Source organism: Heliangelus exortis, chromosome 23, assembly GCF_036169615.1.
Source record: "Heliangelus exortis chromosome 23, bHelExo1.hap1, whole genome shotgun sequence".
Taxonomy (NCBI): Eukaryota; Metazoa; Chordata; class Aves; order Apodiformes; family Trochilidae; genus Heliangelus; species Heliangelus exortis.
The window spans coordinates 5328939-5356756 of NC_092444.1; the positions used below are offsets into that span (position 1 = coordinate 5328939).

The window sequence follows — 27818 nt, forward strand, 5'->3', positions numbered from 1 at the left end:
AGGCAGCACTGGGACACAGGCTGGATCAAAGCTCCTGGGTCCTGTGCCCATTCTGTGTCCCACCCAGCACCTTCACCCCGCTGCACGTGAGATGTGTGGGAAGGAGGGAGGGGGCTCTCTGCCCCCAGAGCCCTCTGAGCCAAACCCAGCCCCCTGGCACGCTTCTGCCCAGCTGAATTACCTCCTGCAACATGGCTGAGAATCTTATTAAGTGGGCTTTGTAGCCAGGATCAAGCCCCAGCTGCTAAGAACAGCTTGGGTCACTGTAAACTGCGGCCTGAATTTCCATTTTTATCTGGGGGGACTGCCTTCCCTCTGCCTGAACTTCTCCCTGATGCCTGGGAATTTGACTCGACCATCCAGTCTGTCCCTGCTCTATCTTTGTCTTGGGAAGAGCTCCATTTCTGATCCCATACACACCCCACAGAACATTTTTAGTCCCCCTTTCCATCCTGGTTTCCAGCTCCATAGGAAGGAGCATTTCTCACTATTGATTTATCTATCTTCACTGTGGGCTTTATCTCAAATTAACTGGTCCATCTATAGAGTAACTTACAAACATCTGCAGCCTGGAACAAACACTTGGGAGCCACTTACACTGCTTTTTATACCAACCAGCCAGCACAACACATGAGACAAGAACTGCAGTATGAAAAGTACACAGTTGAACAGCACCTTGCATCACAGGGAAATAAAACTGGGAAATTTATTTTTAAAAAGAAACTGTTCCTGTTATCGTTATAACTAACTACACGCAAATCAGTGCAAAGCCTGGGGAAAACTATAAAACGTATTTCCCCTTGTTTTAGGATGGAAAATGAGATCTTTTTTGCAGGAGAGAACATATAGGAAAGTATGTAAGAGTAGAGAAAATATATTCAAGCCCAAGTGAAGAGCTTTCCAGGGGACAGGAATCCCGAGTGCATCTCTTCAGGCTGACTAAGGAGCCACACAACCTCTGGGAAAACCCACTGGACCTGCGTGGCCCCAACCCTTCACTCTCCAGGATCCCCATCTGGGCACCCTGCTCTCCTCAAGCAGGAGGCCCCTGGCAGATGTGGAGATAAAAGCAGAGGGTTTGGCAAAGGGGAGCTGTAGTTCCCTGGCTGCTGGTGCCTGCCCTATCACTGGGACCTCAGTTTCCTCCCTGCAGCCTGGTCTGGGTGCTTGGAGATGGCCACAAGCACCCAAACCCAAAGTTGTCCATCACCAACCTCCATCCCTGCCCGGGGGCACCCTGCTCTGCATGGCAAACACCCTGCCACTAGTGGTCAAGGGGAGGTTTGCAAAGGAGGGAGAGACTGCAAATAAATAAAAGGTTGCCTGTGCCTTTAAAAGAATTTTCATTTATAGGCTCTTCTCCTCTTCCACCATTTCAGTGATCTATATGCAAATATGCTAATGAATGCAAATTAAGACACCACTTTTAGTCCCAATTTAATAGAAAGCATTAAAATACCTTTTTTTTTTTCCCCCAAAAACTCCATATGCATGAAGGAAGGGCTTTTTTATATTTATTTTATTTATTTTTTAATTTTTTTAACTTTAACGAAAGTCACATCCAGCAGCAAACACACCATCAAAGTGCTGGAGACAAGGAGGGGAAATCTGACTGACATTTCCAGGTGCCAATTACTAAGATCTTGTTCTTCTTCTGGGAGGACTGTGAATTAATTTCTCCTGTTTTTAAAAAGGAGCTATTAAAACTGATGGTACAGCTACCCAGTTCTCACTCTCCCCCACACCTCAACCAGTACAAACCCAGCTTGTCACATCCCTAAAGGTCTCCTCGTGTGGTGGGTTACACTCACTTTGTGGAAAAGCACCAGGGAGAGATGCAAACATCATCCTGCCTCTCCAGGAGGGCCACATCCTGACCAGGGAGCTGTAATTAAAGCCTGGTACATGGGGGGGCTGTAATGGTGCTAAGAGCTGACCCTATTGCCATGGGATCTCCTCCTGCTCCCTGAGAAGTCTCCAATCCCAGTGTCAGTCTTCCCAGCCTTTTCAAAATATGCTTAGCTGAGTTGAATGAACAAAACCCTCCAAAAGCCAACAGATGCAATGCTAGATTATGTTAGCAATGCTGTGAAAATCTACAGGAAAACAAACTGTGACTCATCTTTTAAAAAATATTTTTAAGACAAGGCTTTTCCAGTCGAGCAGAATCCTATTTTTTAGCAAAACTTATTGAGATGAAAAATGTAATTGAAGGAAGGGACAAACTTTTCACAAAGTAATTCTACATACCTGGTCATTTAGAGGAAAAAAAGCCATTTTTCTGCAGTCTGGCTGTTTTCTAAACTGAAAGTTTCTGCACTTCCCAACTTTGCCCTTCCAGCCAAACTGTTTAATTTTACTTTTCACATCCAAAGTTCGAATGTGTGCAAAATCTAAACGGTTGCCTCCACTTAACCCAAAGCAACTTTAAACATATTTATACGTGTATTTTAATTGAGAAGCAGGAAATTGCTCCTCACCCAGCTGTACCTGCTGCACGGCCCCTTCCCCCAGCTTTGCACAACCAGTGCCACAAGGCCTGTTCGGAGAACAAAAGCAGCCAGACTCCACTCTGCTGACTGGGTTTTATCTGTGGTAATTTTACCTCCTCCACAAGGCAGTGGGCCAGACTCTTTTTTGCAGCAACACTAGAGTAAATCAAGATCAAAGCCTCCCCCCCAGGATAATGGTACTGTTACTCAGGGATTTACACAGCTCGGGTAAAGATGAGAATCCCGTCCCCGCGCCGAGCCCTTCAGCTCCTTGCTGAATGTCCTTCCAACTGCCTGGAGCACAGCATTTCTGAGTGAAAACTGTGTTAACAATGATCAATAGACAGAACAAGCAACTGGCTGCATGACACAGTTCTTCTTGGATGAGGAAAATCAGCCCATCCAAACCAGCTCTGGCCGACCCCACCGCCCTCCCCTCCAGCACCCAGCCAAGGTGGCAGTTCACCTGGCAGCCCCAGAAAAGCAGATTTTTTTATCTAACCTGGACAGCTACAAGCTAAGGGGGGGGACCCACTGCCCCCAGGAGCTGCCACCCCACCCTGTACCCGTGGTGGCAGTGATGCTGCTGCCGAGGTGCCGAGGTGTCACCCCCTGGCACATCCCGGGGGCTCTGCCCATCCTTGGATGTTGTGGGGCCTCTGGTTGCCCCCCACAAGGGGCTCAGGGACTGGGAGCAGGGCTGTGCCCCCAGCCCCCCCCTGACAGACAGCCTGGATGCTGCTGCTTTGTCCCAGGGACAGTAATTGTCCTGTTTGCTTACAGTTTGCTGCCTGTTTCTCCTCCCCACAAAGCACCCGGTGAGGAACATGAAAGCAGAGAGTGGATAAATAGGCTCCTCTGACATGATTGGGCACATCTCTGAATGTTTATGGCAGAGAACAGATATTTAGATATTTACAGGGAATATCTTTTGTCGGTGCCAAACCCGAGGTTTTGCTGTCAGAAAAAACAAACACAAGCACCGAAACTCGTCTTCAAATGGAAATCTCCACAGAAGAGAGTGATTTCCCCATCAAACCAGTTTTATTAGATATAAATATCTAACTATTTGTATCAAGTGCTGGGTTACCAAATATTTTACATGCAACTTTTATGTGTCGGAGTCTTTATGTTAAAAGACCTGTGTATCTACATATATATAAATGAGCCTGATTTGAATGTGATCTGAAATATTTTTGCTTTTTCTCCTCTCTCCTGGAATTTAAAAATAAATATTAAAAAAAAAAGAAGAAATTCTCTATTAGTTTGTCAGAATTTTCTTGAACACCTACCACTCCAGTGACATTATTAGCAGCATGCTTGCACATCTGAATTTTTCAGCAGGCTCTCTTTCCACCATGGCTTTCCTAACACCTCTTCAGTGCTGTTCTTGTAATTTTGCAAATGCACATTCATGAGAAACTCATTGCAAACAGCCTCACCAAAGCTCCAAACATCAGAACTACTGAAATTAGCAAACATCACAAACTCTCCATACAAAACTCACACGTAATGCACAGAGTATGTACCCTAAAACACACACAAAATCCTTGTGACTCAAGCCCAAACTCCTACACTGGCCCCACACAAGGAAAAATATACACAAATCTCTCTACACACACACTGTATAGGCATATGCCTACACAACAAACACAAAGAGAGAATAAAAACACACACAAACAGCTTGATAAACACATACAGCTCAGCCATACATACATTACCTACCCAAACCACAAAAAAAAGAACCTAAATATAAACTCCTCCCCAACAATACACAAACATCCCCCCAAAACACACCACGCACACAAAGTGCCTGCCAAGTATAATCAGAAATACACACAACAAATGCCTACTTCAAAACACACAACTCATCAGAAGCAGCCTACTAACTACAGAAAAAAGGAGCTCAACGTGTCTATTTAAAGGTTTGACACCTTTTGTCAGCTTTTCCTTTTTAAAGAGTGGGGGAAATGACAGACAGACAGACAGAGGGGAAGGAGAGACTGGGCAGGAGGCTATAGGGAGGAGGAAAATGGAAGTTGCCTTGTGGGGAAGAATATGGATCAGGCTGTCATCTGGAGACCCATCTTCATCCAGAATTAATGCACTAAAGTTCTTTGTTTTTACTCTAAATGGTTTTAAAGAGGCAGCAAAAGCTGTGCTCTGGATCCAGGCACTGGGATACCCAGCTCAGGCATTTGGAAGCCGAGGAGGCAGCAGGTTGGGCATTTTGGGGCTAATCTGGAAAACGTGGCCACTCACTGCAGAACCTGGACTGAGTCAGAAGGAGGTTTTTTGGGGTTTTTTTAATGCTTCACATGTCCTAAAAAGTTCAAGCCCTAAGCTCACCGCCAGCACTGCCCCAGCAGGGAGGAAGGGGGGAGCACAGCCCCCTTACCCTGCTCCCTGATGCTGCTCTGGGAGGGGGCTCAGCCCTGGCACCCCCGGCTCTTCCCGGGGGGATGGTTTGGGCTCTGCTGGAGAAGGCAGGGGCCACGGATCCGATGGGAAGGAAGGTTCCGAGGGAGTGAACAGGCAGGGAGAAGGATGCTGTGGGGAGAGCAAAACCTGGCAGCACTTCGGAGGGGCAAGGAGGAGCTCCCGGTGCCAGCGGGCACCTGCGGAGCAGCCCGAGCCTGCGGGGGGAAGAGGCCGCCAGAGAGCCGGGAATGGCTCCGGGAATGGCTCCGGGAACAGCACGGGAGAGGCCAACACCGGCACCGGGAAGAGCGATCTCTGCTCAACCCACCCCCTGCACCCCTCAAACCATTGAGTGTCCTCAGGACAAAACTCAGGAGGAACGGTACAAGGTGCCAGCTGACCCCCCCCGTCCCCCCGGATCTCCACCCGGGAATGAATCGATCCATCCTTACCTCCGACTCCCATACCCCGGGGGGGACGCGAGATGGTTGGGGCGGGGGAGGAAGAACTGAGAGCAAACAACAGCAACAGGAACAGAGTTGAGCCATTTCAATTATTCATATGCCAGATGGATTCTTTTCCTGCCCTGTTTTTTTCTTTTTTTTTTTCTTTTTTTTTTTTTTTTTTTTTGCTACAAAAATGAAAAAAGGGGGGAGAGCACTGGTGTTTGGGGAGTGAAGGGAGGAAAACATATTTTCCCCAAAACAAAGTGCAGAAAAGAGAGGGGAAAGCCCCAGCATACCCATCTCTGTGCAAGGAGACCACAGGGACTGTGAGAGTTTCCACTCCTGGGGGAACTCACAAATGACAGGTCTTTGATTTTACACACACAGAGCAAAAGAGAAGGAGAAAGTGCACCAAAAAAACAGAGAGAGAAAGGGAAAGAGGGATGGTGACAGAGAGAGAAAGGGACATGGAATGAAAAAAGAGAGAGAGGCAGCACAGAGAGGGAGGGGGGCAGGCATAAGAGGGCTTTGACCTTCTGTGAAGGATATAAAAAATCCAGCAGCCTCAGGGGACACCCAACTATCTAGCATATTGCTGTTAAAATGTCTGCAAAATTTAATACACTTGGCATGCCATCTAATCAGTCCTTGGAAACCACGGTTTTTCTCCCTCCTGCACTCCAACTGTCTCAGACCTCCAGCATTTGGGGATAAGGTTGGGTATTTTCTACAGATGACAAAGTTCGGTGCCTGCACACTGGGCAGGCTCGGGGAGGAGAGGAGGGGGGGGTTAATTTGTGTTTCTTTTTTTTTTTTTTTCCTTTGGAAGCAAACAGCTGTCACTTTCCCTTTGGATAAAAAAAAAAAAAAAAAAAGAAAAAAGTTTGCCAGATTCCTGCATGCTGAGGAGCTGTGGGTGGGTGTGCAGGGCCAGAGGGCCTCGTGCCGAGCGTGTGGGCACAGGGACACAGGGATGGACGGACAGGAGAGGACAGACAGGAGGACAGAGGTGCCAAGGGGGGGTCTGCAGTGGGTGCTGCAGGTGTGTGCCCAGGGCAAGGCAATGCTGGTGCTCACCTGCCCACACGCCCTGTGGTTTGGGGACACTCCCAGAGGGAAGGGCTGGGGGTGACACCAGTGCTGGGATGGGGAGGCTCTTTCTGGAAGGGGACATCTGCCTCCCCCAGCACACAACAGCAAAGGAAACAGCTCTTGGGGAAAGCAATGATAAAATATTAAAAAAAAAAACAACTCAGCCCTCACAAGAGTGAATACATCCAGCACTTGTTACCTCGTGCAGATGTCTGGCAGGAGCTTGGTGAGCTGCAGGACTCCGGAAGAGCTGGGAAAGAGTTTCCAAGGAGAGTGGGAGAAAGCCACCCTGTCACTCAGTGGGAAAGGGATGGAGGAGCTGGTGCAGTGTGGTGCAAATCAGGTGCTTCCAGCTGTGCCAAGACAGTCAGCAAAGAGATTGAGATAGGATCAGGCCCTTCAGGAGGGGAGGCTGATGGTTCCAGCTGGGTGTGGAGGCTTAAAACCTTCACAGAATCAGAGAATACCAGGTTGGAAGGCACCTCAAGGATCATCTGGGCTTGGTCTGGACAAGATGGCCCAGCACCCTGCCCAGCTGAGTCTTAAAAGTGTCCAGTGTTGGGAAATAACTGTGTTCAGGCAAAGAGGAGCCCAGCCAAGCGAGGGCAAGCACCAGCTCTCAGCTAACACAGAGGCTCTGTGGGGTGCCTGGTGCAGATGGGACCTGGGCCAGCTGCTTCAGGAATGTGGCCACCTAACTTCCTACCTGGGTAGCCTCAGCCCCATGGACCATGAGGGGCAGCCAGGAGCCAGGGTCCTTCTCAGTGTGAGGAAAACAAGAGGTGTGCTGAGGAAAGGGCACCAGGCAAGGAGTGAACTAAGCTCACGGACAAGCAACAGGACAAGAGGAAACGGTCTCAAGCTGTGCCAGGGGATGTTTAGATGAGATATTAAAGAAACTTCTTCACCGAAAGGGCTATTAAACACTGGCACAGGCTGCCCAGAGTGGTGGTTGAATCACCATCCCTGGAGGTGTTGAAAAGACAGGCAGATGTGGTGCTTAGGAATATGGTTTAGCACTGGACTCGGCAGAGCTGGGTGAATGGTTGGACTCAATGAGTTTATACATCTCTTCAAACCAAAACAATTCTGTGAACACCCTGAGACCCTGGAGCAGAATGGGCACAGCTGCTCACAGACAGGCTGGTCCTGCAGCTCAGGTTCTTCCCAGCCTGTTGGGACTGTGTCATGGGAAAACCACTGCACAGAGGGAAGCCTCTGTAACTTGGAATGAACAGGGCTCCTGGGTTCTCCCGCTGCAGAGGAGGCAAAAAGGCTCCTGGGTTCTCCTTTTCTCTGTAAAAGAAGGGCCTGGTGAGAGCAAAGGTGGAGAAAAAAGCAGAAAGGCTGTGGACAGCACTGAGAGGAATGATGGGTGGAGGAGAAGGAGGTGGCACTGGGCCACCAAAGGGCATGGATACTGTGGAGAAAGGACCTGAAAGTTTAAACAAAGACATGGGCCCTAGATCCTACCCAGCTCAATCAAAACTTTGCTCAGTGAAAAAGTTAATTGCTGAGGAACCAAACAGAAGAAACCCCACAGGCTGAAAACTGCTCAGTCTTTAATTAGCCAAAAAAACAAAGTGGTTACAGGAAAATGAGAGTGTAAGAGGGGATCCCAAGGGAGTACTTACACTACTCCCCCTTCTCTCCTTCATCACCAAACAGCCCAGGGTAAGGCCCTGCTCCCAGTAGCAGCTTCTTTGATAGCAGATTTAGGAAAAGCATTTGGGGTTAGTCTCTTTTTACTGTCCAGAAGATGAGAAGCCCAGCCAGTGAAAGTCAGAGTTGAGTCAGGGACCCCGCAGGCTTCAGACCCTTCTGTTCAACCCCACACCAGATACCTGCTGGAGACCCAGAGAATGCCACCCCCTGCTTTACTTGGCTCCTTTGGGGCCAAGGAAAATTAATTGGCCCTAGTCCCCAACTCAAAAAAAAAAAAAAAAAAAAAAAAGAAAAGAAAAAGGTCAGAAGCTGTTTGTTCTTTAATGCACCCAGACAAACGTACCCATTTCTGCAAAATTTCACCAACATATTCAGAGTTCTTCCTAATCCCCACACAGGCAGAGAACTGTCACAAAAGCCACGTTCCCAAGTGCCCAGTAACTTGCCAGCCATTTCTCCCACTGTGTTAAGAAGAAAGCCAAGGGAAGATGAGAGAAGTGCCTGAGTGTTTTAGCTCCTCTGCTACCCCCACACACAGTTCACACCTTGCCCCTTAATTCCTGCCCAAGGCAACTGGACTGGGTTTGGAGTCTCACCCACGCAATTCTCCTCACTCTCCCTCCTGTGAAGGGCTTAAAACCCGTGGGGTGCACGGAGCAGAGAGCTGGGAGCTCTCCCTGCTGTACAGGTGACAGAGACCCACCAGGTGTGCATGTGGGACAAAAGAAGGGCACACACTCTGGAAGCAGGGAGAGAGAACCAGAGGCACTGGAGTGTGTGACTTGTGAATGGCACTGGAGTGTGTGACCATCCCCAGGAACTGGTTTTGGATCCTTGCAGGCATCCGAGCTCAGAGCCTTCCCAGAATAATGTTTTCATGTATGAAAACTGAAACAACAAAGACCCCTAAGAGCAGTAAGGATGAGAAAATAACACCTTCTGGAGGAAGCATCCAGCACATCTGAATTTCCAGGCTGATTCCACCCTGCTCCAGCCTACCCCCTCCCCTGGGGCCTATCTAGCTGGGAAATCACAGACAATCAGGGAGGCTGTTCCAGCCAACTTCCTTCAGGGAACCTGCAACTTCCTCCTGGGTCTGTCCTCCCGCTGGCTTATTACTGCTTCACAGAAGAAAGTGTCTTCCCCAGAACTGGCTCTGCCTTTTCTCTTCTCTCTGAGGCAGCACTGAGAGTCTCAAATCTAACACACAAGGTTTGGACAAAGGTAGTGAGGTGGAGGAGAGCTTAAAGAATGAGACTGGTAACGGTCAGGAACCCGGGTAAACACAGACATTATGCAGAGAAAGAGAGGGAGGTACTCCAGGAGGCTGTAAATTCATATTTCTAATTACTTCCTCGTGTTTTTCAGCACTCCTCAGTCAAGTTTGATTAAAATTCCTTTCAATGGAAGACACTCCATAGAGAGAGGTGCAAGGGAACAGTTTGCAAAGTTGCTAGGGGTGGCCACTAAGGGCAACATTTTGGCAACTGGGTTCATATCAGCACCCCCAGCCACAGGGCTGCATGTCCTGAGAGAAGCCACCCCTTGGGCACAGAGAGCCAGATCAGGTCTCCCTCTTCTCATAGTGCCAAGGCAGGAAATGGGACACAGCTCCCATCCCTCACCCCTCAGACACAGAGCTGGCAAGAGGCACCTTCCACAACAATCCCCTTCCTAACTGGCAGTGAGGGTCCTCCCTGGAGAATCTGAAAACTTCCTATGAAAAGTCTGCCTCAGCATGTAGGGGAAGCTTTTGGCCCCTTCCATCTAGAAGTCTCTTACACAGGGGTAGTTGTCTCCAGAATGAAAAGCAGGACTCAAGACCTTCCATCCTTCCTTGGTTATTCAAAGGAGAGAAAGCCTGAGGTCTGGCAGGTGACAGTGACAGAGATCCTTACAGAAGTATGAAAAGGGAAAATGGTACAAGAGAAGGACTAAGGGCCAGTTTTGTCACCTTTAGTCCTAAGAAGCCTTGGCACCATCCTCACATGATGCCAGCTATCACTGGGCAGGGGTGCTCTCCCCACTTGATGGGAGGGTTTCAGCAAGCTCCCTGAGGGATATTTCCAGGAATGGTTTCAGGATAAAAAGCACAAAGGCTTTACCTCAGAAACCCTCCCCTCACCCCCTCATGGTTACTAACTGTACAGGGTACTTCTGTCTGATCCAGTCCCTCTTTCTGCTGGCTCTAGGAACCTCTATTGTCCCCACAATCAGGCAGCTCCCAGGCTGCTGGGTCCTCTCTGGGTCCTCTATCCAGCTACAGACAAAATGTTCATCCAGTGCAATGGCCAATTCCCAGGCTGCATCTCCCACTCTCTGAGCCTTTCCAAGCCCCAGGAAGAAAGGATCTGAGTACAGCAAATCCTCCCTCCTGACCCCACTCTGCCAAGCTCCCTGCAAGAGGGGAAGCCCCTGGATGAGGGCTGGGGACCACAGCAGATAAGCAGCACCAGGGTTTTTTTGTTTATTCTGGATGCTGTGGCAAGAGTGAGACGGAAGAGATGCTGCTGGATATCAGCCTCTGAGTTCCCTACGTGGCTCTGGGGAAATCATGATTATCTTGATGTCTGGTTTCTCTCCCTTCTCTCTCCCTCCCCTCCCTGCTCTGAATATTTGAGTGTCTTAATTCTCATGTGAGTAAGGGACAGACCCTGAAAGGCTCAGCTGGTCCTGGAACAGGGAGGTTCTGATGAGTTTTCTCTCTTACATGACTCTTTTAGGACAAACAATTCACAGCTCAGCTAACAAGGAGACATATGAACCATGGTACTGCCCACACTGGCATGCAAACAAATTATAAAATACTCTTTCTGGTTAAATTGCTCTCCACCATGTGCAAGAAAGGAGTCATAGAGGTGAGTCCAGCCAGCTCTGCAACCTTCTTGCACTTCCTTTCCATCCAATCTGTGCCCAGCCTGTAATAGGAGGACCCAAGGACCAGGAGAGGAGGAGACAGAAAGGTTCCAGCTGCACCTCAAATCCTAAATTCAAGATCACTGCTGTCCTTAGGCACAGACATGCAGATAATTATGCTTAATGCTACATGGCTTACAAGTGAGATCTGACATTCAGACATGGTCAAGCTAGGGAAAAGGTCTCATTCTTCATGTAAAGCCCTTGTGTGATGCAAGCTGAAAGGTGAGCAAACTAATCCACAGCAGGGAGACTCTGTTATACCTGCAGTCACTGCAGCCTAAGCCAGCAAGGTGCATGCAGACAAGCATGACCAACTGGAGAGCTGCCCAGTTCTTGGGAGCTGCCCAGAAAGCATGGCTGTGCCAGCAGCAGCAGGGAGCAGGAGCAGGCCCAGGAGAAGCTGCTGCCCCTGCAGACAAGGTGATGGGGTGCTGGGTGCAGGCTGCACGTGCTGCTGACCACCCAGGGGACGTGGGAGATCCAGGGGCCCCCCGTGCCCTGGGAGCAGGGGAGGGTGTTTGGGTGCAGAGGAGGCAGCAGTTTGTGTGATCAGGGGAGGCAAAGCCCTGTGCCACATCCTTCCTGCTGGGAAAGTGCAGGAGCTGTGTTTGGAGAGGGGAACCTCTACTCTGAGAAACCCAGAGGTGGTTTGAGGGGGGGCCTCCGACTCCAAAGTCATCCAAGTTTCTGAGGCAATTAATTTACTGCTGAAAGAAGGAGCAGGAAGAGCAATAAAAGAGCCTTTGTACTTAGGGTGGGGCAGGAGCATGGGAAGTCATTTCAGAGAACAAGGAGTTGGGGGCAAACAAAAACAAAAAATAAAAATAATAAACTGATTGACAAGCTTACAAGAAAAGCCACATTTTTAACATTCTTAATCCCTAGAATAAACACACAGGGAGGAATGAGGACAGAGCTGGCTGTCCTCAGAGATCACTGGGAGAGACTGTGCCCGGTGCAGGCAGGAGGTTTTGTGCCCTGGATGGTACTGCCTGAGCCAGGGGGAGGTGTATGAAAGTGTGATGGGGAAACAGGGTAGAGAACAGTGAAATCAAAAGTAGACACCCTCACTTGGATCTTAAATCTCTGAGCTTTGTCATGCTCTCTACAGTGTTTGGTTTTGCACAATTGAAATGACACTGGAAACAGAGAACCAAATGAGTCCCACCCAGCAGTGGAAATACAGAGGCACTTGGAGACATCTACACCTTCCCACCCCACTCAGCTGCCTCAGGAAGAACTGAAATTCATTACACTGTGTGTGTGTGTGTCCTGCTTTTATCTGATTCCCATCCTTCCCCAAATCATCCTTCAAATTTCTCCAGGCCAGCAGGAGTTAAATTGTTGGTTTTAGTGGTAGAGACACGTTTAGGAAAGGATTGAATTTGCGCGTGGTGCAGCCGGTTCCCTGTTTATTAATAAGCTATTTATCATTGGTGTTGCTTTTAATACCATTTTGGCTTAATGTTGTTAATGAAATATAAATACCCACACTAATGATGTTGGTCAGGAGGCAGCGTGGGCCCCCAGCAGCTTTGCAGGAGGGAGGCCAAACCACGGCTGGGTGTACGGGAGGCTGCGACGGCGCGACTGCCAGCCCAGCCTCCGGAAGAGCCTCCCCACACGCTCCCACCACAAGGCTTCAGAAGCAGAGCAGGATGAGGAGGGGTGCTGGGGGATGAGGTGGGATGGTGCAGCCCTGGCAGGTGGGCAGGGGGAGGTTTCCAGCAGCTCCAAACCACTCTGGCAGCCCAGGCACAAGCTAAGCGCCCACCAAAGCCACCCGGCAAGAAGGGGGCTCAGCATCACAGCCCGGGTCTGGCACAACTGCTGCCTCTCAACTCCTTGTCTTTTGAGATCACAACATCTCTGCGTTGGGGATCCTGCAAGCTGCAAGGCAGCTCTCTGCATGGAAATATGCAGAAGAAGAAGTCAGATGAGTTTGGTTTGCTTAATGCAGTTGCCCCACTGGCAGAGCAATCTGCAGGCTCTGCGCTCAGCTCCCCCGGGGCAGCTCCCACATCAGCCCCAGAGCCTTCAGCAAAGAGGCGTTCCCCAGCGACCACCTCGGAGCTGCTTGTGGCTCCTGGGGGCTCGGGCTGGCCCCGGGCCATGGGGTGCTGTGGGGTGGGGTGGGGCAGGAGGAGCTCACTCAGCTCCTGGGCCCGCCCGCTGCTCCACAGCCACCGCCTCACTCCCTGGACAGGGAGCAGGAGAGGTGGGAATGGAGAAAGGAAGGAGTCTCCTGCCCTTGCAGGGAACAATGTTAAAAGCTTGGTCCTTGGCAAGGGCTCAGAGGCTTTCTGTGGGGCTGTAGAGAGAGCTTGTAGAGGTCCCTCTCCATCAGCTTGTGTCTAGCACCGTCATGGGGCAGGGATTACAAATCTCCCTAAGAAGGCTTTTGGAAATCCCATCTTGCGTTACCATTTTGCATTAGAGCAGCCCCCAGAGAGAGCTGAGGCCTGGGCACGCTCTCAGAAAGAACCTTGGCCCAAGAGAGCTTTCAAGGCATCAGAGGAGACTGGTATGGAAAGGCAAGAGGCCAAACAGCTGTGGGACTGATCAGCAGAAGAGGCAGAGGAAAACGTATGTCCAAGGCAGCTACCTACCCAGCAGGAACACAGCTCCTGGAATGAGAAGAGAATCTGAAATGGACCTTCACTACCGGCTGGAAACTTCCAGAACAACACCAAACACTTGCCTTGGGAGCAAACTCCAAACCCTGTCACTGCCTGAAGAGTCACTGAAGAGGCAAATTTGAAGAAGAAAATATATCACAGTGTCATCAGACAGCCCTCCTGATACTAACTTGTCCTGCTCCAAGATGAGCCACTCCACTCATCCCATTTAACAAGTAGGGAACCAAAGAGTTCCCTACAAGGCTGGAAGCCCAAACATTTTGGACGACGCAGTTCAGAGGACAACCATACCCCCTCCTTTAGCCACCAACTCTTTCCATGGGCACTACAACCCCCCAGAGCTCCTGTCTTCTCTGATCAAAAGAGGTGGCCTTCATGTTGCTGCCTCTGCCACAACAGCCAACCCATCATCCATCTGCAGAAATAGCTCAAAGATGAATCTCTCCCTCCTGATCTCCATCAACACCTTTTTTTCTTTTGCTTCCTGGTCTCCCCCTTCCTCTTTCCCAGGCAGCCAGGGCAGAGGAAGCTAACAGTGGTCTGGGAAGCAATGGGAACTCCCCTGGTGTCCCAAGCCACAAGGAGCACCATCAATTCACACTGCTCCTTTAAGACGTTATCTTTTAATTTCGTGCTCCCCCTTTCCCCTCCTCAACCAACTGATTTATTAGTTTACATCTCATAAATTGTAACCCCTCGCCTCCCCCTTCACCCTCCCAGATGCCATAAATCCCCTTCAGGGCCTCGACACCCTTCTGCATGTGGTGCAGCCCCCTGCCCCCCAAAGTCACCTCCGAGTCCCCAGGGAGTGCGGGGCTCATTTGCTGGGGGTTTGGTCTGGCTCAGCTCAGCAGCTAATCCCTTGGGTGGCTCCTGTCAGATTATTAATTAGCTAAAGCGGATCGGCCCTGGAACAACATGCGCTTGGACTTCAGATAAAACAGGATGGCAGAGGCTTGGCATGGCGTTGTTTAAAGGGACACTGTCCCTTTTTTTTTTTTCTTCCCTTCTCCTAGGGTGGGAGGAAGGAGAGGAGGAGGAGGCAGGATAGTTCCACACCTCCCCCCCAGCAGGTTGCTTCCCCGGTCACAGGGCACTGAGCGCAGGCCTGGAGGAACCAAGGACAGGAATGGCAGGCCCGTGGCAGCTCTAACTCTTCCAGCTCTTGGAAAAGCTTTAGGAACCTGTTCAGAGGCACGCAGCACTCAGCTGGAGGGTCTCACTGCTGTCCCCTCCTCTCTGCTCTCCCTTGTCTAGTCATTGCTCCTGACAGAAAACTTGGTGTCTGCCACCACCCCAAGAAATGAGGCGAGTTCCCAAGAGGTCAAGGTCATCCCCACTTTGAGAACAGGGACTTCAAACCAGAAGCTGCAGCCCAGTGTGTGTGTGGAGGTTTCAAAGCCCCCTGTCCTATGCAGTGCAGCCCTCCTGGGTTGGAAAAGAGTGAGTGGTCCCATCCCCATCCCACTGGAGAGGCTGCAGGAACTGGAACCAGAGTCAGCAGGACCAGTGCTGGGGAGCAGCTCCCTCCTTGCTCCCTTCCCACTTTGGATTGTTTTGACTCAAACCGATGAAGCTGAAATATCGAGTCACAACGGCACTAAACTTCATTACAAGCTCTTTAACACAGATTACTTAATAAAAAACAGACTGCTTTAATTGCTTTTCCCCCATTAGCATTTCTGGAGGAGAAAAATTCTGATTAATTTGAAGAGGCACATTTCCCCCCACCCCTTGTGCTGGCCTGTGGACCAGACCTCCTTCTCACACCAGCCTTATCCAGAAGAGCATCCCAGAGAGCAGAGAGCCCAAACCCACAGGACTCTGAAAAACAAAGGGACTTAGGGCCTGGTTGAACAGATGGGAGTAATGGAGTGAAGCAAACAAGGGAAAGAAAAATCTCCTCTCCTCTCTGGCAAACCTATAAAAAGCAGCACAGGAGAATGAGCAAGAAGTGGGTAGAAGAGGGTAAGGGAAGGACAGCTACCACAGAAGGGTTCAAAGACCAAGCCCAGGAGATGGTAGGTGAGTGATTTGGTAGGGTCCTGGGAAGCATCTTCACCTCTGTGTGCCCCTTGGAAAGGGGTGAGAGGCAGCTCTGCCAGAGGAACACTCTGTGCTTTTTCATAGTTGGGGCCAAAAGCCTTGGAGCTCAGTGCTCTCCACGTGCACCTGGAATGATCCCTACTCAGCCCCTGCTGGGATAGCTGGTTCCCAGGGAGACCAACTGCACTTTCCTCCTGGCTGGACATCCCCAGGTCAGGAGTGCTGGGAAGTCAGGGAGGGGGGGAGCAGCCCTGCTTGTCCAGCAGATCCCTCTGGGCTGGGAACACCAAGGGCTACCCCAAAGGAAGTAGAAGACTCTTGGGTGGAAGCCAGAACCCAGCACAGGGACAAGCAGCACTGGGCTGGGCTGTAGTAGAAGATGCCAAGACATTCTCCTCACTCCATCCTCAGGACAGCTTTCCATCTGTATCCCTAACTGCTCCAGGGATGGAAGATGTCCAGCTAGCAAGTTCCTCAAAGACTGGATGTCAGAAAAGGACAAACCCCCTCTGTCCCACCCCACATCTGACCACCTCAGGTGTAGGATCTGCACCACTCCACGGCCAAACAGCCCCAGGTAGAACAAGTCCACCAAAGCAATCCCAGCCTTTGGGGCCACTGATTTCAGCTCCTGTTGTAACTAGCCCCAGAGAGGGAGGATGGCAACCAAGTTCCTGAGTAGGCTGTTCTCTAGGTCAGCACACGCCAGGGACCAGGTAATCAAGTAGGAATTGCTCCCGTGTGCCAACTCTTGTCAACCTTGCAATGCTTTGTGTTTTTCTTAAAGCCTGAGATTTTGCAAGTTATGTAAGATTTTTGTTTTGTACAGCACTGAATGTGCAGGGCCAGCCCTCCCTCTGCTCTCCCACTAGCAGGGCACAGCAACCTGAAATGTGATCTGTGTGCATCCTAAACACATAGAAACCTTGGTATTATTAAGTCTTATAATTGGGGGGAGGAGGGGAGTAGCTTTTGACTTCTGAAAGGACAAGGCTAGCAATATTGTTTGCTCATTTTACTTTCAAACTCACCTTAGTTTGTCCTCTTCTCTTTTCTCTTGTATGTTCCATTAATGTACAGCTAAGACAAACTCAGCAAGAATCACAAGAAAGACACTGGGACAGATTGTAAATTGCCCTGGCAAAAATCAGGATAGTTGTGCTGGCTTAAAATGCAGCTCTGCTGTTTTACATCAGCAGATGGTTCACCTGTGGCTCTTAATGGTTAATATATAACTGCAGTAATAACAAAAAAAAAAAGCCCCAGCATTAATACACAATTTGTCAGAGGCAATATGCTAAAACAGTCTTTCCATATTCAGCTCAAGTAGTGAGATAAGCCTCACCTCCAGTACTGCCCCACGGGCTGAGCACCAGCTCTGGAATGAGCCCTCAGCAGAAGACATCAGAGAACAGATCACATTCACTTTACAGTATTTGTTCATTTTTCAGATTTTTTGGTTTTATCAACAGATTTCTAAGAACTACATTTTGAACATGCATTTCCCTGGAGCACTTCTGTGCATACTTAGCACTGATTGCTCCAAGTGATTTCCAGCCCTTGTTCCTTGAGGAACTCTGGCAGGTCAGCATCACCCTGGGCTCCCTCTGGACAGCTGAGTGACAGAGGGACAGCCCCACGTGCACTGCTGAACGTGTTCCTAAATGCTCAGGGGAACCCTGCAAACTGGCTGAGCACTATTACCCTTTTCTTGTAGCTCCCAGTTTCACTGAGGTGCCATGGAACTGGTGCCTGTTGGGAGAACTGCTGCTGGATTTAGTGAGGACAGGCAGAAATACTGTCATTTGGATACAGGAATCAGCAGATCTGGCTTCTCCTTCCAACTCTGCTTCTCTGAGTCACTATTAGCATAAAATCAGGTTTGTTACATCAGTGAAGCTTGAGTAAATAAACCACGACTCATCACTGTGTTTTATTTTGCAATACCACAGTGGGCTCCTCTCTACAAATAAACACTATTAATGCTCATCACAACTGCAGGTATAGGGGGAAGGAGAGTGATAAAAGCACCCACACCAGCCTAAAAGCTTTATGAAGAGCAGCTGGGTGAAATCACAACTTTTTGGAGGATATTGACTTTCACAAGTCAATACAAGCATAAAAAAAAAAAGAAAAAAAAAAAAAAAAGAAGGCAACCCTTACTTCAGGAGACTAAAAGAGAAGTCAGTCATGCCTGCAGGTCTGACCTAGCTGATGGGTAAGAAAGATTGGGAAAGATCCCAATCCTCTCCAGAGGAGCCAAGGCTGAAATCCTGACTGCACTGTGGTTTACAGCAAAACTCCTGCTTGCTTGAACAGTGCCAGGATTTCACCTCCCTAAAGTTCAAGTGTGAAGACAGAAGCCTTAGGAAAGAGATGGCCATCTTCTCAGCAATGGCTGGAGGAGGCTGAGGATGGTGTGAAGGCAGAAGAATGACTGAAGGTGGCAGGGAAAGCAAGGTTTGAACCCACAAGGGCTTGGCCCAGTCCTTTCTCCAGAACTGAACATCCTCCTCCAGAGTTTTTGGGCAGGTTGGTGTCCTGTGGGACAGCCAGCCAGGCAACTGGCAGCCCTCACTTAACCACTGGGCTTCTTTAAGGCTCAGCTTCTGCACAGATCCATTTATGTGTGTTCTGTGCTTGCTCCTCACTGCACCACGGGCTCTGGACTCCTCATCTCCTGGGAGGATCCTCCTCACTGCTGGAAAACCTCTTCAGTTTTTGCACCTCAGACAACCATTCCCCCTCATGTGGACGGTTGTAGGTGCAAAATCACCAGCTGCTGAGCATGGCAGGGCTTCTGAAAACTAAATCATTCTGTGTCTTTCAAGAGGGACCAATAAATGGTCCTTCCTCCAACTGTGGCATCGCTGCCCTTCCCCAGACCTCTGAGCCTTTTCAGCCTGGGTAGATCCCACAGATCCCTGCTGGACCTGGCCCTCCATTAGGAGGCTCCATCAGTGTCTGTTACCCAAGTGGGCAGGAGGTGCTATGGACCTCAGTGGATCAGGTTTCATCCCCATTCCCACCCGGAGATGCTAAGGAGAGCTGGAACTCCTGCTGAGCACTGGATCCTCTTCCCTCTCCTTGGACTTCCCCCCCACTCAGCTCTCTACAGCCGCCAACCAAACATCTGATGGAAGGCCTGGGGGAGGGAGTCAGAACTGTCCGGTCTGGTTAGGAGTGAAGGTCATTGATCTAGTGCAGACCAGGGATGTGGAAAACAGGGGAGGGAGGGGAAAAAAAAACCCTCAGAGAGAGAGGAAAGAGGGAGGGAGGCAGAGGCAGCGCAGGGGAAGGCAGCGGAAGTGGCTCCACCGCGGTTTCACACGCCGAGACCCAAGGGCTGTTGTCAACCCGTCCTTCATGCTCACATCTTGTCACACTAGAGGTCAGGTCTCCCAAGAGTTCCTGGAGAGCTGAGCCAGCCCATATGGCAGGCAATATGTTAACAATATGGATCAGCTGCTCGTCAGGGCCTGAGCAGATGGATGTGACAACCCTGCTCTTATCCCACACGGGCTTTAACATCTTCCCTCTCCCCACCTCAGCCATCCCAAAGAGCTCCTCTGCCCAAAACTGTTGCCTCCAGCCTAGGTGGACCCTGGGGCCACAGGGCAGAACAAGCAGTGTGGAAATGCCTGCCTCGCCTGAGCTGGATGGAAGCAGGGTAGAGCCCCGTTCAGACCAGTGCAGGCAGGAACTGGGACAAACTTTCCTCCAGTGGGAGCGTGGTGCAAAGGGAAAGACCTCTCTGGAGCCCAGACCCGTGCTCTGAACTCCCCAGCAGGGTGATGGAGGAGATACTGCATTCAGATCTATGTATATGGCATGTTACCACCAGATGCCACACGTTGCAGTCTAGACTGAGTTTTGTAACTGCCTGGGAAAATTCTCTCTCACAGAACAAGTAATACATAAATAGATGTATATTTTAATGGGCAAGTTAAACTCCTCCTGGCAAAGGCAGGCAAGTTGATTTCATACTCAGGTGGGTAAATTTCCACAATGATTTTGCAAGGCTGTTTCATATTCCCCAGCTCGGGAGCAGAGCTGTCAGGGCTGGCTGGGCTGGGCCAGCTGCACTTCTCTGGAAGGCAGAGTTCCCACCTCCATCCCCTCCCAGCTGTGCTGACTACCAGGATCCCAAGGATCCCAGCAAGAATAACACAGTTAACCTCCAAATTCAGGTTTGCTTTAGGACTGAAGTGAGGGGAAATATGTTGGAGATCAAAACACAGTATTGTGTATTTGGGTATTTCTAATCCTTTGCCCACGTTTTGGTTTTAGGTTTTTTTACCTGCATAAAAGTCTCCCCTTCATCACCTGAGCACAAAAAAAAAAAAACCCTCCAGCCCTTATAGCTCTAGGACTAAACAGCCAGCTTGTGCTTATAAACAGAGTGAAAAAGCAATCACAGCCCAGGGATGGGCTCTGGAGAACCTGCAAACAGCCTCAGTAGCCCAAAGTAAATTGAGCTTGTTTTGAAAGTAGAAGCCATAGAACTTGCTCCAGGGCTGAAGACTGGAACACAGGGATTTCTGATCCAGAGCAGGAGCAATCAGAAAGCCACATGCCTGAAAAGCTAAATGCATCTCCTTCACTGAAGTGATGCTTGTAGGATTGAGGGGGACCTCAGAAAAACAGCTGGAGTCAAGGGAAATATTTCTATGAGCTTCTGTCCCTCAGAAAACAGCCCCTGAAGGACACTCAGCTTTGTCCAGGCAAGGCACCCAGCAGGTACTAGGAGAAGGCAAACACTGGGAAGGATTACAGCCCTGCAACAACCTGAACCTTAAGGTTCAACTCCAGCACTTCAGGAATTCCTGATATATCAGTCTTTTCCTCTTGGCCTCTTGTCTCAGAGGTCCTTCCCATCCCAGCTCTGTGGGGCTTTCAAAACCAAGAGCTACACCAGCAGAAACGTGGAAAAGGGGTTAAAGGAAAAGCTCCCTCTGATGGAAAAATGGCTCTAGAACCTTACACAGCTTCTTTAGCAGAGTTTTTCCCCCTGGGTATTTGGCCCCTCTGGAGAGGCAGATAAGAATATCTGGCAGAAATTCACCTGCTGCAGTCAAACCTGAGAATTTATATCTTTTTTGGTAAAACCTCAAGGCTCTTCATGTTCCACTACCCTATTCCCTCAGGCAGAGCTCCAATTTGGGAAGCTCTCTTGCCTCTGGAGGCCTGGGAAGGCATGTGCCACTGCTCTAAAAGGGGACACAGGCACCAGAGCAGCTCATGTTGGGATAAAGGCCAGAGTTCCCTACATGAACAGTTCAAAACCAAGCTTTCCAAATAAAGCATGCCAGACCCTGGAGGAGTTTCAGCACTAGGAAGGTGTGGGAAGGCACAGCTCACCCATATCCCATCCTGAAGCACACTGTATTTGCTGGCAGGTTTACTGAAAGCACTCAGATCTGTAGGCTTTGAACACGTGGCAAGCCCTAAGCCCTGCTGAGCCAGAGAGGATCCTGGCTGTTGCTCTTTAGGGCAGAGCACTCAGCACATGAGTAAATCCCCCCTGTGCCACACACAGCCAGGGATGGAGCTGAAGCCCCACGCAAACATCTTAGCCCCCTGATTTTTTTTTTTTTTTTTTTTTCTTCCCTTTGCTAAGCCAGGACAGTCCCCCCACCCTAATCCAGGAGGGTCAGGTCTGACTCACAACACCTCTGGATGAATTGCTTTGCCCAGACATCACTGATGGCACAGACAGAGGAACATGGTGATACACAATTATCCTTTAGGTTACTGATCTTCATTCAGACATCATCATCATTTAATACAGCACAGAGAGACCCCCTGACCAGACCTCTACCCCCCCAGGAGCAGATATCACATCACCCAAAGCCCAGGCACAGCCCCTTCAACCTGCAGCAGTGTGGCAGTGCCACCAGGCACCTCCCAAATGCCCAGATTGTTGAGAGGAAATAGATTATCCCACTGCTGTTATCCTACAGCTGCTTTCTTCCAGGCCATGTTGTGCCAAACCTTTCTTTGCAGAGAAACTGTGAGGGGAGCCCAGCAGTGAGGAAAGTAAAATGCAACACAGGGCCCCACCCTCTCAGAACCTTTCTGAGTTTCCCACTGTGACCACAGACATCCTCAAACTCCTCTTCTTTTGTGAAACAAATCAATTAGAAAGTGTCCCACACAATACTTACCCAGGGGACTCCTGTGCTAGCCTGTTCTGGCATACTACTTAGCTAATTGTTACTAGTGCACACCAGCTCCTTAGGCAGAGGGAGGCTGTGAGAGGGAGCTGCTCCAACCAGTGCTTTGCTGTGTCAGCTGGGTGCCTGCATCTGTGCACAAATGGGCAGCAAGCTCAGGGGTAAATCCAGTCCTACTTGTGAGCCAACCCGAGGCACATCAACACCCCCCCCCTGTGCTTTTACCACCCAAACCAATGACTTTCAGCAGCTCTTCTAAACTTTACAGGCTAGAGATTTCCCAGGACTGGAAGGGAGACTCTGGAGAGCCAAAATCACCCCTACCTCTGAGCAGATGGTTTATGACAGAACAAAAGCAGTACCTTGCATTGCGAAGTCACAGGCTTCGAGGTCCATTCCAGTGTACAAAGCCAGGAGAGAAGTCAGGTTCTTTGTTTTGGAAGTGGTCTCAGGTGAAGACAGCGTGAACTGGATGGTGTCCCTTCACTTGGTGAAGTCTCTTTGCCCTGTGTTTCAAAAGGAAATGAATATTCCTTACTGAGCAGGACAAGAGCTCAGGTGAATCACGAGCAGGAGCAATGACGCCGGCCTCAAATGCCACAGCCACCCACAGACCTCAGCCCTTGGTCACACACAACAGTCTAGCAAGGCAAGGCACCTCACACCCTGCCAAACACACTCCATCCCCATCTCCTGCCCATCCCACTCAACTCACGAGTCCAGGTACAAACCACCCAGCTGACCACTCGGTGGGCCACACACTCCAACTCTCCCCAGAAGCAATTCCAGGTCAGTCAAGTGTCAGAACCAGCCTCCAGGACTCTGGTACTTACTGCCCAGAGCTTCCCTCCATCACCAGCTGAGCATTTCTGTGACACCAGCCCTGTCTGCTGGGAAATCCCTCACTTGTGAGGACCCCCCAGCCCCTGCAAATGGTACGAAGACAACCAGAGAAGACAAAGGAAGAATTATGATTTCCAGTTTAGTGAGGCACACAGCAATTCAGTGACTTGTCAAAGGTCACTTGTTAAATTGGGAACCAAAATTAAATCTCTGAAATTTCGGTCCAAGAGGTGGACAATAGAAGTCCCACTTCCCTTCCCGTGCTCCTCGGATGCACGTTGCCACCTTTGGAACAGGTTTCACCCTTTTCCCTGCTCTCCCTGGATAGTTAAGACAATTCCCTTCTATTTCCTGCACTGGAGGAAATGGATAAATACAGAGATTAAAAGAAAAAGAACTTTTACCTTACTTAGAAAATTTTAAAGTGTTCTAGCTCCAACATTTGACAGAAGCTCGGAAGCTTCTGACTCTTCTGTGAGGTGGGATTTGTGGACTGAGGGTTTTGTTGTTGGTGGGTTTTTTTAATTTCCATCAGACAAAAATAAAAGAAGCAAAACAAAAGAAGGTTGTTGAGATCAATTTGTGATAGGTGCCGGGCCAAAGAAAATGGAGCCAAAGAAGTCAGAACCCTGCAACCAGCAACCTTTGTGTCAATTTAAGCAAATATTGTGGCGTTTCCATGGCAATCCCTGTTTTGAATATCCACTACACTCACTTTTTAAAGGGCTTTTCCTGTTTGCGTTTCAACTTCAAAACCTGTAAATATTTTCAGCCTTAACACATCCCCACCTCCCCCAGCCTCTGCATTTTGATCCTAGAGAAGCTCTGACACGAAGTCTCCTGTCTGCAGGACCCCAACGCTGGGAGAATCCACAGCAAAAGCAGGGCTGGGGACACAGGGCTGGGGACACAGGGCTGGGGACAGCAGGGCTGGGGACAGCAGGGCTGGACCTTTGTCCTGCTCTCAGCAGCAGCAGGGACACGAGCAAGTTCCTTTCTTCTTCCAAACTGATGAGTGGAACACCACAGCACTGACAGCATCAGCCCAAGGCAAGGAGCAGGCAGCAGGTGTTTTGCAAGCCTCTCTCCATCCCTCTCTGCCAGCTCAGGCCACCTCTGACCCGCTGCACCAGGCAGGATTTGTGCTGGGAGCCTCTCCCTGTGACCAGCTCTGGCACAGCCCCAGCTCTGCCCCCAGCCCCGACCCCTGCTCCCCTCCTGTCCCCTCCAACCCAGCCCGACCCGGGGCTGTCAGTCACAGTGATTTCTGCTCTGCTGTGTCACCTGCAAGTGGGAACCAAGAAGAAGAAGAAGAAGAAGAGTCAACTTTGTCCTCACTTGCAACCTGGGCTAGGGTGTAACTCGTGCAGCTTCCTGAGCAGCAGCCAGTGGGATCACTATCCCTGCTCCACCAAGAGGGAGCCCATGGGGAAAGTCCCGGTGCCAAGTGCCCTGGTCAGGTGCTGGTACCAGCTGGCAGATTCCAGCAGCACCAGGAGCCCAGTGCTAACCCTCCCCCTAAAGTATAAACCTGTCCCTTCATCTACCTCTGCTTTTTTGCTGCATGGAGGTGCACAAACCCCACCTCCAGAGGCCTGGAGCAGACTTTCATCCCCAGGACACAACTTCTGCAGCTCTGGCCACTCCAGCAGAGTGCAGCCTCTCCCGGCAGCCATAGGAGTGCACTGGTTAATTCTGAGTTTCCTGGCTGGGATGGATTTGTGCCAGGCCTCAAATGTTAGCTTCGTGTAATTTTTGGGAAGTCAATTTCCTTTGGGTTGTTTTTTTCTTTTCCCTTTTTTTTGTTTTGTTTTGGTTTTTTTGTTTAAGCTTTTTTCCTCTTTTAAATGAAAAAGTGGGAGCGTTGGAACGAGCATCAGGAGAGGGCCATCCATCCACGGGCTGTAGTTTCCCAAGAGCATTTTCTAGGCACCATGTGCAGAGGACACCATGGAAACAAACACACAGTGACTCCCAGAGCTGTTGTGCTGGGTGCCCAGAGCAGCAGTGGGGAGGGAGCAGCCCCAGCTCTCACACGAACCTCACACCCCCCTCCTGCCCACCCCTCCTGCAATGCCCACTGCTTCTGATACCACCAGCAGATGATGCATGATACCTGCTGTCCTGGCTGGCTTCCAGCTCAGGTAATTACATCCTACAGGAGTTTCAGCTGGATATTTTATCCCTTCTTCACTTCCGGCCCTGAGCTGCTGCGCTGGGAGTTGCTAAAACCGGGTCCAGATCCACCCCGGATGTGAGTGCGTGCCGGGGGCTGGAGGGAATTCTGTGCATCCCAGCAGATCCCAAGAGCCTGGTGCTACAATAACCTCCTCTAAAAACACACCACCATGTATTCCTTACATACATCCCATAATGCCCCCGCTTAAGGATGGGAAATTCCAAGTGTGTTGCCATGCCAGGGATGAACAATTTCTGGAGGAAAGTGCTCCACGGAACAGTCATTTGGGACAGGGACACTGGCTGCTCTCCTTCCTTGAAGGAGAAACCCTCCTCCCAGCATTTCACAGGCTTGGAGAAAGGAAAACCCACGGTGGCAGTGGTGCCAGGCTAAAGCCACTGGCTCCAGTCTGCCCCAGCCATCCCATGCCACAGGGGATACTGGTGGTGGTGAATGGAGGGGAGGAGATGGGGCAGGCTCAGAGCACCCATGAGAACAAACCTAGCAGGGATCACAACACACAAAATCAAAAGGGTCTTCAGAGTGCCCTTAAATCCTCTCACCAGGCTGCTACTAAAAAGCCACAGGTAGGAAATGGCTGGCAGGGCAACACTGGATGCTCTCATCAAGGGTTCCTCATCCTCCAGAGGGAACTGAGCTGGGACAGCCACAAGAATTCAGAGCTCTTCAAAGCTGTCCAAGATGTAAGGACACAACCTGCTGACCCACTCTCCACTCAAGAGAGTTCTGGAGTCCCCGTGCTGGTAAGTGGGCTCTATCAAACCTCTATCATGCCCTTTTTGTTGTTTTCTTTCAGAAGATTCTGGACCAGCTCCTCACCTGGTATAAATCAGTGCAGTTTCGGTGGCTCCAGTGAAGTCATGCCAATTTAAAGGAGTTGAGGATCCGGCCCTCCAAGTTACTGGAGTTGCCAGTTCTTCCTTTGGATAATCCTGAGGGTGATTTCACAGCAAGCAGCAGCACAAGCCCAGCCAGACTGGCAGGATCAGCTGTGCTCTCCTACCCCCCACGAGTAGGGCGGTCTGGGGCAGAGTCCCTGCTGTGAGACCCTGCTGGAGCAGCCCTGGCTGTACCATCAGCTCCTGCTTTTACTGAGTTTCCTTCTCTGCTGTGTAATAAGCAATAGATACAGCTCAGAGAGAAGGACTCCAGACTTCAGCTCCAGGTTTTCAGGGGAGCTGGTGCCTTTCTGGGCACTGGGTCATCCAGCACATCAAGCACCCAGGCTTGCCACGGCTTTGGAGGAGATGAATGGGAAGAACTGGTCACTTGTCACAGCAACAAAACCCAACCAGGTGAGGTTACCACTTACTGCAGTACAAAGAGGAAATCTTCATCAAGAAACCAGGCTTTCCCTCTTTCCACTCCAGCCTCCACCCCACCAATCTCTGCTCCAAGGAAGGGAAAGAACCCATCACTGCCTGGAAGCTGCTGAGTGAGCAGCTACAAATCCCTTCCCTGTCCCCAGGTCCACTCTCCCACTGCCACCTCTCCACAGCAAGGAGCCCAGGGAACGTGGCACAGCTTCAGCAGGCACTGGGTGCTCAGGAACTTTCTGTGCTCTGCCCTCACAAGTCCTTTGCTATCCCCCCAGAGCAATTTTCTAGGCAAGAGCGCGGTTGCATTCCCTTCCCTATCTCCTAATAAATATCATGCTAAGCAAGATGAGTATCTTCTTCCCAGACCAAGCAGCATGACCCACTTTCTGAATCAGGGCAGATGCAATTGGGCCCTGGAGTCCTGGACCCCTCCCAAAGCAGAGAGATTTTGTAACAATTACAGCAAGAAGCAGAAGGAATAGAAAAGTAATAAGTGATCAAAGAGTGCAGTGGTGGAGCTGAAGCTGTGGGGTAATTACTACTCCTTGCCATCCTACGCTCTGGCATTTTCCTAGGACACTGAAGCAAGAGTCCCATGCACATTCACACAACATCTCCACTGTCCTACATTCCTCAAAAGTAACAGGTCCAATTCCAAATTCTGGCTATTGGCTCAGATGAGACAACTGCTGTCCTCCCTGCACACCCGCCCGGATTTTTTCCCCTTCTCTTTTCCTTTCCCCAGAGCAGAGGAGGAGCAGAGGATACAAATTCTAGCAGTGCAAGTCCCTCCCTCCAGCACTCACACTCCTGAACACCCTGCCCAGTGACCACCTTGGGGTCCCTGGCATCCCAGCGCAGCCATCTGCCTCCTGTGCCAGCATCCAGCTGTCTGTGCGTCCCCTTGTCCTAAGCCTGTCCCCACACAGAGCTCCAAGTCCTGCTGCTCAGAGGGGAGGCTCAATCACAGGCACAGACAAAAAGCCCCTGCAGAAAACCTGAGCTTTGGACTCTGCCTGGCTTGCAGGCCACAGAGCTGAGAGGAGCTCCAAGCTCTCACTTTGGAGATGCTCCATTTTTCCAAAGAACAGCTCTGTACTTTCCCAGCTGTGGCTGAGCTCAGACTATGACCCAATGGGCATGGAAAGCAATTAAAAGGAGGTGGGGTGAATGTCAGTAGACAAAACTTCTCCCTGAGGAGGGTGAGCCTTCCAGCAGCTCCAGATGAGAGAGACCCCAGTGCCAGGGAGGCAGAGACAGCAACAGACAGAGCCTCAGAGCAAGGCTGAGACAAGTGACAGGGAAAGCAGAGCAGCCCTGGCTCAGCCAGGAGCTGAGAGCTGGCACTGCCTTTCAGGCTCAAGACTTCTCTGCCCACTGGAACAAACCATCATCAATCCAACAGCAGAGAAACACACACCAACCAGCACAAACTGGTGCCTTCCTTATCTGGTACACCAAGATGAAGCAAAAGTAACTTTTAAAGGATTTCCATTGCAATTCTTCTTCCCTAAGTTAAGCAAAAGAACTGAAAAAAAAAAAAATAACAGAAAAAGAAAA

The 27818-nt window shown here is 50.2% G+C and overlaps 1 protein-coding gene across 7 annotated transcripts in view; it reads right to left on the bottom strand.

The window, feature by feature from the left end:
• Window positions 1-27818, bottom strand: part of CASZ1 (castor zinc finger 1) — a 200217-nt gene that overhangs the window by 143372 nt on the left and 29027 nt on the right. For all 7 annotated transcript variants that reach the window (XM_071767104.1, XM_071767105.1, XM_071767110.1 and 4 more), the window contains exon 2: window positions 22259-22402. In XM_071767104.1, the coding sequence (XP_071623205.1) occupies window positions 22259-22292 (34 nt within the window). In that variant the 5' untranslated portion in view covers window positions 22293-22402. The remainder of the gene's footprint in view (window positions 1-22258; window positions 22403-27818) is intronic.